The 11,106-nt window shown below is 52.2% G+C and overlaps 1 protein-coding gene across 1 annotated transcript; it reads left to right on the plus strand.

The window, feature by feature from the left end:
* Positions 1–379: 379 nt before the first annotated feature.
* On the plus strand, positions 380–8,484 carry Mrpl23 (mitochondrial ribosomal protein L23). Its single transcript, XM_031388941.1, has 5 exons — positions 380–542; positions 2,923–3,045; positions 3,991–4,073; positions 5,067–5,140; positions 8,256–8,484. The coding sequence occupies exons 1-5, from the start codon at positions 526–528 to the stop codon at positions 8,397–8,399; spliced, it is 441 nt and encodes a 146-aa protein (XP_031244801.1). The 5' UTR covers positions 380–525; the 3' UTR covers positions 8,400–8,484.
* Positions 8,485–11,106: the final 2,622 nt, after the last annotated feature.

The raw sequence follows: 11,106 nt of genomic DNA on the forward strand, positions 1-11,106 counted from the left end.
TTAGTGGGGTCATGCAATGTTGGGGAAACAGGACAGTAGTTGCCCTTTGTAGAATCCACCAGCCAGCAAGGCAGAGATGAGGGACTGTTCATGGCCAAGTGTGGTGCCCTTGTGGGTGGGGAAGCATGCAGGATGTAGAGTGCTTAAAGGCTGAAGAGCAGGTACGCTATACACCGAGTAGTAAGCAGGATTCTATGCGGTGCCCGGTGGGGCAAACGGGTAGAGAGTGTACGCGGGCTTTTTGCGGGTCGGATGAGGGGCGGGGCTGTGCACTGTGTGTGAGGCTGAGAGGCAGGGTGCACTGTGCCGGGGGCGGTGCGCAAGCAGCTTGCGGGGCACGGGTGGGGGCGGGGCTTTGCGGGTGCGGGGTTGGGGGTGGGGTGGGGTTTGCGGGACACCGAAGGTGCGGGGCCCTGCCGTGCAAGGAGAGGGTGGCGCGGCCTCCGGAAGCGAGGGGGCGCTGTGCCAGCGCGGGCGCTGTGCGGGGCGGACGTCGCTCCTTCCTGACCAGGAGGTGCGGCTGCCATGGCGCGGAATGTGTTGTGAGTAAAGTCGTGGCCCGGCCGAACGGGCTACGCAGCCCAGGTCGGGTGGGTGCGGGGCCCGGGCTGGAAGCCGGAGGCTCCCGCACACGGCGGGAAACCCGCCAGAGTCCACGCGGCAGGGCCACCGCGGCGTAGTGTCCTGGCTGTCAATCACAGCCAACGGCTACGGCCCGCTTTGGCAGACAGCCAGGGCTGAGCCGGGATTGGCCGGTGCCTGCAGGACCCCTGGCCCAAGCCCCCCAAAGTTGCTACATTCACTGGTCTCCACGTGGCCAGCAGTGCTAACCTCCCACAGTCTAAGCCGGAAACACGTGTTCAACAAACACGTGACCCGCTGGTTGGGTGGCCCCAGGTTGAGCATTAATGCGGTTTTGAGGGTTCTCGTGGAAGCAGAATTTGAGGGACCCTGCAATCAGAAGGGGAGAGGACTGGTGGAATTGCCTGGTGGGCAACCTTGTGATTTCTTTCTGCCTACAGGCTGGGGGAGACCAGGGACCTCAGAACCAGGCCAGTGTGAGGCAGGGCCAGTCTAGTTCAGCTTATGTGCTCACCCCCTGGCTTTGCAGGGAGCTGGTTGGACCCATGCGTGAATGGGTGATGGGTGGGTGGGGGTAGAGTGAGACCAGGGATGAAACCTGAGCTTCTGGGGGACAAGTTACAGCCTACCATTTGGGAGCCAGGCTCCCAGTGAGAAGAGAGAGACAAGAGTTGCACTTGAGATATGCTGTTTGGGGGTACTTGTGAAAAAAAAAATAGAAGAAAAGAAGTTAAGGGAACCCTAAAAGGCCAGACCTCAGAAGAGCAGCAAAGGTGGGGAGTAGGGAGGGTCCTGAGACCAAGACGAGGCTGCAAGTTTTCCAAGGGGAGTCATCAGGCTTGGGATGGGCCTGGCAGTCTGTGGGGAGAGTTTGTGGGCAAGGGCAGATGTAGGGAGAACAGAAATTTGCAAATAGTTCACGACTTCAGTGTGGTCTCAGCGCCTCTGACCTCAGGTCCTAATCCTGAAGACTTAGAGACTAGGGGTTTTAGTTAAACACTGCTTCCCCCCTTTCTAGCGTAAGGACTTCCCAGTTTTATCTTCATGGTATGCCACAGTTGGGCCCTACTGCTAAGGTGATACCTCCCTTAGGTACCCACAGGTGACTTGGATGTTTAAATCAAGGCTCCAGATCCCACTTCAGAACCTGCCCTTTTCTTTCCCTGCCCTCCTGGCTGCCTGTTCCTACAGGCACAGACTTCAAGGTCCTCTCAGGGACGCTCTGCCAGATCACTGGTTGCCTTCTCTAGGCCACTAGTCTGCCAACAATGTATGGATTTGATCATTAGGTAGGGCTCTTGAGCCATTGAGTATGGCAAACATTTAGTAATGGGGCCTGCTTCTGAGGCTCCCACCATGCTACCTTGGGAGTCATCTGAAACTCCCCTGGGGCTCTCAGCCTGGTGCTTCCAGACTTGGAAGACCAGGACTTGGAAGTCCAGTATATACTGGACTTGGAGAGCCAGTATATACTTCTTCAAAGCTAGGTCAGCATGGAGCTCAGTCTATCATTGGGGCTGAGTGCTCCCAGGTCTGGCCTACGTGCCACACCTCTGGTTATCAGTGTGTCCCTAGGGTGGTCCTGTGTACCCACCCTCCACCTGGGGACCATGAACTGTGTGTCTCTAGTAATCCCACAGACCTTGAGTTTCTCCTCTCCACTTCCATGTCTGCCAGGTGGGCACAGAGGTGTTGCAAGACCACCAGGCAGAGATTCTGCTTTGTCTACAAGCCTGATAATGGTGGGAAACTGGCTACCCCACCAAATCCTGCTTGTTTGGGTCGTTTTAGGAGTCCAGTGAGGGCATTGCCAGCTCAGAGCATCATGTTGGAAACACTGTCTTCTCCAGTCCCCAGCTTTTTTTCCTCCCTCTCAAGGAGCACATGCTCTTCTGTGCTGCGGGGAGAGGGACCGGGCAGCCACTCCCCAGAAGCAGGAGTTAGTAGGCCTTTGGAAGAGGTCGCGTATCTCCAAGCTGCATACTGCCACTGCCCTGTTTATGAGGTCCTTCCTTCCTTGTTCTTACAATTTTACAAGCTGGGACTATTATTCTGCTCCCATTCCACAACCATGAGCCTCAGTTCCTGTTTTTGTTTCTTTCTCTCTTTTAACTGCCCTTTTGACCTTTCTATAGGTAGGCTGTAGTGTCAGTAGCCCTGGCATCCAGAAGGGAGGCCAAGGACTGGGAAGCTGCTTGCCCCCGTACTAATGAAACCATGCAGTAGGGACAGGTCCTGTGTGTAACTGCCCCACCCTGCCTTGACTCTGCTGGTGTGAATGGACACATGAGCCTGGGGCACTGTGTGTGTAACCCTAATCCCCTAATTTCTTCCGAGCAGGTACCCCCTCTATCAATTGGGTGGCCCCCAGCTCCGTGTGTTTCGAACTAACTTCTTCATTCAGCTGGTGCGGCCTGGTACTGTACAGCCTGAAGATACTGTGCAATTCAGGATCCCCATGGAGTAAGTAAGCCCCAAAGGAGTTCAGGGGCTGGGGAGTGGCCTCCAGGATGTGGGTCCTGTCCTGTTTTTTAGCTGAGCTCCCCAGGGCCAGGCTTTTCCTGTGGTGGAAAGACCTGGGGCCACTTTGCTTGCTCAGCGGATGGTGGAGGGGCCTGGTGTTTGCAGAGCTTCAGGCAGCCAAAGAGTAAGCGTGCTTTTGGCTGACTTCCTGGCTCGCCCTCCACCTGGGGAAAGCTTAACAGAAAGCCTGAGATTTGTTGAATTCTTGCCTCCATCCTTTTCCCAGGAAAGGAGTCCCCGGAGGCTGGGTTGGAGCATGCTGAGATTTGTAGCGCTTCTAGAATGTTAGCTCTGAGTTCCTCACCTCATTCTACTCAGTTCCATATGCCCCCTTTTAAGGAAGGTTCAGTGCAACCTCAACTGCTTGTACGGCTCTGAGTCCTAAAATCCTCAGGGACCAGCTCAGCAGGGTCAGGGGGCGGGAGTAGATCTCTGTAGAAGCTGGGTTAGGGTCTCTTCAGCTTTACAGACATACACAGGAGCTTATGGTGGCCAGGGTTGTGCTGAAAGCCACCCTGGGCTTTGTCCCCCCAAATCCTAGAGGCCCCTCTGGCAGCAAGTGTCTCATAGACCCTAGGGGTAAGTCTTTAGTCCCAGGTAGGCGCCTAGCCTGGCTACAGGCCTGATATCTTACATTTTATCAGGGTGAGCCCACCTGGCTCCAGGTGATGATAAAGGATCCAGGTGGAGAGGACCAAGTAAACAACTCTGATGGAATCCGACCCTCATTACTCTTAGCTCATCCTTTTGTCTGGAGGGGACAGCACTGGAGCCAGCCTCACCTGGCCACAGCTGCTCCATGGACTTTCGCCCTTATCCCTGAGTAAGATATCTGTCTCTTTATCTAGGCTTAGCTCAGACTCGTTTTCTTTATGCCTCATCCAGGATGACCAGGGTGGACCTTCGGAATTACCTTGAGCAGATTTACAATGTTCCCGTGGCTGCTGTGCGCACACGGGTGCAGCATGGTGGGTACCTGTGTGGGTGGCTTGCCACCAGGGTATAGCCCATTGCCTATCTCATGTTGTCTTCAGACTCTCCATGAGGGGGAACAAAGGCCTGAGGGGCTTGGGTGACTTGCTAGAGCACGCCCAGCCTCTTTCTTTGTAGCTCCTCGAAGGTCCCCAACACCTTTAGCTGTGACCCTGAAATGCCCTCTGTTCCTTAGAACCACTTCCTTAGCCTGGGCTGGTCTCTAGTAGGCCTCCCTCACATCACAGCCTCCTCCTGTAGTAGATCCTCACGTAGCCCATCAGTGGCAGGTCAGTGCCCAGGGCTGGTTAGTAGTGCTACCATCCTAGAAATGCCCTTCCTAGAGAATTCCCATTTCACCAGAGAGCAAAGAAATCCTTTTTGTTCTTTTTAAAATCTTTTGTTGTCATTTCTATTTTCTATTTTTTTTTTTTTTTAGGGGGTGTGTGTGTCCAGACAGGGTTTCTCTGTGTAGCCCTGGCTGTCCTGGAACTCACTCTGTAGACCAGGCTGGCCTCAAATTCAGAAATCTGCTTGCCTCTGCCTCCCAAGTGCTGGGATGAAAGGCGTGCGCCACCACTGCCTGGCGTCATTTTATTTTCAAAAACTTTTTTTTTTTTTTGTCATTGTTTTGGTTTCCTGAGACAGTTTTTCTGTGTATCCCTGGCTGTCCTGGAACTCACTCTGTAGACCAGGCCAGCCTCTTAACTCAGAGATCTGCCTGCCTCTGCCACCTGAGTGCTGGGTGTGTGCCCCACCAGCCAGCTCATAGACTAGTTTTACTTAAACAAAGAAACTGGTTTTAGTGGCTCTCTACTGAGATGTCTGTCTGAGACCCTTCTCCGGTGTCCAGCCCACCATTTGAAACCCCCCTTCCCAGCTCCACCTCCAGATGATATCCTGTGCCTTACTAGAAAATGGTTTCTAAATTGTGGGGCTCATCAGGGGCCAGAAATTAAGTCAGGGTCTGGTCTGCTGTCCCCTCACAGGCTCCAACAGGAGGAGGGATCACAAGAATGTGAGGATCAAGAAACCAGACTACAAAGTGGCCTACGTGCAGCTGGTGAGTGAGTTTCTGCTCACTGTCTCATCTGTGTCCTGGGGCTGTTTGTGCAATGCACTCTACCTAACCAGAGCCCAGACCTGGAGACCTGGGGCAGGAGGAGCTCAGGTCCTAGTGCACCTCCGCAGATCATCTCTGTAGACCTCAGTAAATCCATTCCTTACTTTGTGCCACAAGCCCATGCCTTGGTTACATGTGTTTGGAGAAAACAGAAATCAGAGGATGAATGTGAAAGGCCACGGCTCTGTGAGGATACCCGGCCTGGTACAGAATTTATGTCCTCCTAGGAGCCCAGTGCTGTGAAAAGGTTGAGCTATCCGGGCTCTGTGGGCCCTGCACATTCTTCTGTAGGTCAGCCATGACAGTGATTCTGTGAGTATAGGCACCAAAGCCCCTTCACCTCATCCTTGCCTGGGGTCCTGGGAGAGGACTCCTAGCCTGGGCCTTTATTGACAAGACACCGACTTGCCTGGAAAGAGCCACATTTTCAAGCTTGCTCTCTCTTAGAGCCTCTGTCCTGGACCCACTGTCGTGGAGACCAAATTTTAAACCACAAGTGCCCTTTGGTCTCAGTCTCCGGACAGAATCCCCTTTGACCTCTGGGAATCTTGCTAGGAAGACTCTACAAGGCAGGGTCCATTAACTAGCCCCCCACTGTTGGAACCCCACAGGGGGCCTTCCTCCAATTTCTCCAGTTTCAGTGTAAACAGCCCTCCAGGGAGCCCCAGCCTCCACAACAGGCCGCTAGATGGCAGTCATGCTATTGAGGACGGGCTCCTCCCACCAGCCCGAGCTTCATGGCTGTTTGTTCAAAGACTCAGTAAGGGAGGCTGTTTTGCTGAAAAAAGAGCTACAGTTGTTCTAAACAGGGCCTAATATTTGCTGTGCATAAAATCAGCTCATGCAGGTGGGAAAGGAAGGCCTGGGCCCTCTGAAGGCTTGTGTGTGTGTTTGTGAGCTGGGTGTTAAATCCACCCATCTGTCTCTGTCATAGCCTGTGAGGCCACATCCATATGCTGGCATTTGCCACAAGTCACTTCAGAGACAGCTATGGTTACAAGTGGCTTTTGAGACATCTGAGCCCCTACATTCCCCTCCTCATCCCCACCACACTCATGAAAGCTGGACTCAGTAGTTCTTAGATCTGGCAGCTGCAGCTGCCACCAGGCATGTCCACCTTCTTCTGTGAAATCGTGATAAATGGAGGGGCCTGTCGTGTCCCCACTAGGCAAGACTTCTCGACCAGAATTAAAATTTGTAACGCACCCCCTTCCGGCCTCCAGCCTAGAAATGGTTAGTGTTTGGGACTTCCTGGTTGTATCTGCAAAGGCTGTCTTTGTCTTAGTATGTCTTTTAGGGGTGGGGGGCTTCTGGTAACTGCATTGTGAGGTTCAGGAAGGGGCAACCAGAGAGAGAGGGAGTGGGAGAGAAAGCTCATTGTGAGTGTGGAAGGGGAAAGGCGGGTCCCACGTGGTGGGCGACCACATTTTTCTTCCGAGAACCTGATAAACATCTTTTTGGTCTGGGGGGGAGGGAGCCTTAGCAAGCTCTCAGTCCCCACACAACAAAAAGAGCATTGACCATGTTTACACAGAATGGTGTTTGACTGAGTGCTGCACACAGGCCATGAGCCCTAGGCTCCAGAGTAAATGCTGCGGGCAGGCACAGTCCAGCCCAACAATGGCCCGTGGGGCCCCTAGGATTACTGGAGTCAGGACTGGCTTCTCCACTTTTCTCCTGGCCTTTTTTCTTTTCCTGCCTTGGGCCCCTCAAAACCGGCTCTCCCTCCTTAGAGGGTGGGTGGCTACATTTTTTCAAAAGTATGAAGCAATTATCTCTTAGAGATAGTCTTCATACTGGTACCCATAGATGGTGATGCGGGTCCCTCACATCTGCTCTTTCGAAATCCCCCGCCAGCCCCTTTCATAGGCTCTCTTTATCTCTGGACCTTAAGCTGTTGTTTTGGACTTCATCTGCCATCAAAGCCAGCAGTCAATTCTGGATGGGCAGTCAGCTCTGCTTATAACCTGCTGCCTCCTCCATTTTACCTTTGAAACATGGTCTCCAGTAGCACTGGCTATCTTTGAACTCCTTGTATAGCCAAGGATGACTTTCAGTTTTTGATCCTTGTGCCTCGTCCTCCCTCCTCTAAGCTAGGATCACAGGCATGAACAACACCAAGTTTTATGTGGTACTGGAGATTAAACTTAGGGCCTCGTGGCCGCTAGGCAAGAATTCTACCAACTAAGCCCAGCCCCAGAGTGTACACCTCTGACAGAACTTAGTAAGGTCCCAGATTCAGAATTCCCTATTTGTCCACCTCTGCGGACAAGAGGGAATGGCAGGAGGGGGTCTCTGCCTCCAGGTTGGCTCTTTTGTGCCCCTCCCCTCTAACACCTCTTATCTTAGAGACTTAGTAGCAGCTTCAAGTGAGCCTCCCAGCCCTGAGAGCCTTGCAGAGATGGCTTCCTTCTTCCTTCCAGGGCCTTCACTGGTTCTGGCCCATGTGCTTGGGGCCCCAGGCTGGGACTCAGCCATGCTGACACACTGAACTTCTAGTGAAAGACGTAAAAGCAGTTAATTTGCAAAGCCGGGCTTGATTTATAGACTGCTGCGTATGTAGGTTTCTGTGTACGTTGTGTGCATTTTATTTGCCAAGTTTGGAGCCTGGAGGAGGGCGGCCTTTAATGTGGCTGAAGGCCTCTAGATATTTTGGATGGAAAAAGTTTTAGCATGGCACCAGACGTCATTTGTGTCCTGTTTTTCTGCTCCTAGTTCCTGCCCCCAGTTCCACCAGCAGCCCGCCTGGTGAATGGGCCTTTGCTGGACTGCCTTTAATGAGCCCTGGGCTGGTGCAGACCCCTATAAAGACATAATGTCCATGAAAAGGACCATTGTCCTGGTAATAGCCTGCTGGTGATAGATAAAGGTTGGAGGGCCAGCCTGCAAGGTGTTTGTTTTCCCAGCAGGAACCCTGCCTAGAGACACTGGCGGCTCATCATCCTGTTGTCTGTCATCCAGGGTCCAGGATCATTAGCAGCCCAGCAATGAGTCCCTGGGTGTGATAGGAAGGCTAGCCTGTGGCTCTCAATTAAGCCCCTGTTTCTCTCCCCAGGCCCATGGGCAGACCTTCACTTTCCCAGACCTTTTTCCAGAGAAGGAGCCCAGTTCTCCAGACCCTCTGGAAGAGGAGCTACCTCAGCAGAGGCAAAGCAGCGACCCGCAGCGCCCTGGTATCCCTTCCTGGTTTGGCCTGTGACCAATGACAGTAGGGTCTGAACCACAGACCCTAGTGAGCACAGTGGTTCTGACAAGCCCAAATAAAAATTCTTTGTGGAGAAAGAGCTGGTGGCCTTTTGTAGTGGATTATACTTCTGGGTCCCTGACACATGTGGTGCAGTAGCCCTGACCGTGGGTAGAACATGAGGTGGTTCAGCATTCCAGGGTACAGAGACAGCAGTGTGAACATTTATACTTGACAGGACAGCTCAGGGTGGCTCTGTGGGAGCAGAAGCTCACTGCTAGGCAAACATGTGAGCCCCAGGAGACAGTCCCCGATTGCAGTCCTCATTCAGGGTTGGGGGACAGGCTGGGAGGGAATTGCCTGTCCAGACAGGTTTTGGTGTGTGTGATACAATGGCAGGAAGGACGTGGAAGGGCAGGAGGGAGATCAGAGACAGATCTGCAGGCTCCAGGGACTTTGACATTGCAGGGAGATAGCCAGGCCACACCGACCAGAGGCTATGGGTGATGAGACATGAAAGAGCCCCTTGGAGACAGTGTGACTCTCAGGACGGAGGTTCTCAAGAGATAACAAGGAGCAGAAGGCCAGCAGGATTGATTGCTAGATAAAGGCACTTCCCTTTAAGCCTGGGGGCCTGAGTTTAATCCCCAGAAGTCACGTAAAGTGGATGGACAGAACAAACTTCACAAAATTGTCCTCTGATTTCCACACACATTCATAGCACACATAGCAATAGCACAGCCATCATGTATATGCATTATGAAGTCTACCCATTATTTTTCAGCATTTATATCTGAGTTTGTGTGTGTGTGGTGGTGGTGTTGGTTTAGATTTGTTTGTTTGTTTGTTTTTTGAGACAGGGTTTCTCTGTGGAGCCCTGGCTGACATGGAACTCACTTTGTAGACCATTTTGGCCTCATGCTCAGAGATCTGCCTGTCTCTGCCCTGAGTGCTGAGATTAAAGGTGTGTGCCACTATTCCTGGCCTGAGTTTGTGTTTGTGACTGTGTCATGGTGTTGCTGTGTCTGCCATTTTACTGACTGACTGGGTATGTACCTTTGCCTGGGTCCCTTGTTAGCTGGGTTACTGTACCTGAGAGGATGACTGTGATTCAGAGTTATGTGTATGATTCTGTGACTGATTTTGTCTGTTTGATTGGTTGGTTTTTGGTTTCTCTTTGTAGTCATGGCTGTCCTCAAACTCACTCTGTAGTCCAGGCTACCCTCAAACTCATGGAGATCTGCCTGCCTCTGCCTCTAGAGTGGTAGGATCAAAAGTGTGCACCACACCCAGCTGAGATTGTGACTGTGTTTTATTGCATCCAACTCAGTGTGTGTCAGAGTATGTGTTTGCATGATTGTGACTGTATACATCAGTGTAGCTGCATAATATGTAGATTGTGACAATGTATGTGTCTGAGTGTAGCTGGTTCAGTTTGTGTGTCTGAGTATATATGACTGTGTGTCATTGTGTGTCTCGATATGTATGTGTCTGTGTGTGTGACTGTCAGTATGTGTGAGTATGAGACTGTGTCAATGTGTGTGTCTCTGACTGACTTGATATGTGACTTTGTGGGTCATTGTGTGCGTCTAAAACTATGTCAAACTGTAAATGTGTGTGTGTTTGTATGTCTGAGTGTGTCTGTGACTGTTTTAGTGTGTGTGTCTGGGTATGTGACTGTGTATATGTATGTCTGTGACCATCTTGAGTATGTGACTTTATGTGTTAATGTGTATGTCTATAACTGTGTGTCAAACTGTATGTCACTGTATGTGTGTCTGTCTCTGTATCTGAGTGTGTCTGTGTGTGTATGTGTGTGACTCTGTGTATGTCTGGGTGTGACTGTGTCTCAGTGTGTGTGTGTCTTTTAAGTGTGTGGTTGTGATTATGGCTGTCTCAGTGTTTCTGATTATGAGTGTGTCTTGCTGTGAGATTTGATTCTAAGGAGGAAATGTGCTTAGAGATTTGAGGAGCACTAATGGTATCATCAGAGTGCCGTGGGTTAGCCCAGTCTCACTACTCATGTGCCTGTGTGGCATCTTGCCCCTGTCTCTGAGTGCCGTGGGTTAGCCCAGTCTCACTACTCATGTGCCTGTGTGGCATCTTGCCCCGTCTCTGCGTGCCTGACTGCCTGGATTTGGAATTCTTGCTCTGCAACATGGCTCTACTGTGGGCTGTAGGTTCTGAGCAGGGCCTGGGGCCCCCTGAGATGGAGTCAGTGCTCTCAACCCCACCCCCCACTGGAGTGCACAGGCGGAAGGGAGGAAGGGGGGCATGCTGGCTGAAGCTGAAGGCCAGCAAAAGCACCCTTCAAGTGTTGATTTAGAGGATGGGGAAGGTCAGGAAGTGGGCAGAAGAACTGTATTTTCCTTAGAGAAATAATTCATGGGGCCTCGGGCACAGAGGACCCTCACTGTTGGGGGAGGAGGAATCCCATCTTTCACGCTGCCTGCACAAGAAACTGTTTGCAGTCTCCACAGGGGCACAGGCAGTCTTGGGGGCCAAGGTCACCCTTCATCATGTCCTGCTGGCTTCCACAGTCCCCCACCAGCTTTGGCCTTGTCACACACACACCACCAGAGCCCTTACAGGCCCAGGCTACATCCCACTCTTTTAGCCATGGGAGGAGGAAGGGGCCTCTAGCAGCTGGTGACTGCTTCCCCGATACCCAGGAGGCTACCTGGATAGGGGAGCTGGGGTGATCCGGGGTGCAGTAGTCACC

This window comes from Mastomys coucha, unplaced genomic scaffold (genome assembly GCF_008632895.1).
Source record: "Mastomys coucha isolate ucsf_1 unplaced genomic scaffold, UCSF_Mcou_1 pScaffold21, whole genome shotgun sequence".
Taxonomy (NCBI): Eukaryota; Metazoa; Chordata; class Mammalia; order Rodentia; family Muridae; genus Mastomys; species Mastomys coucha.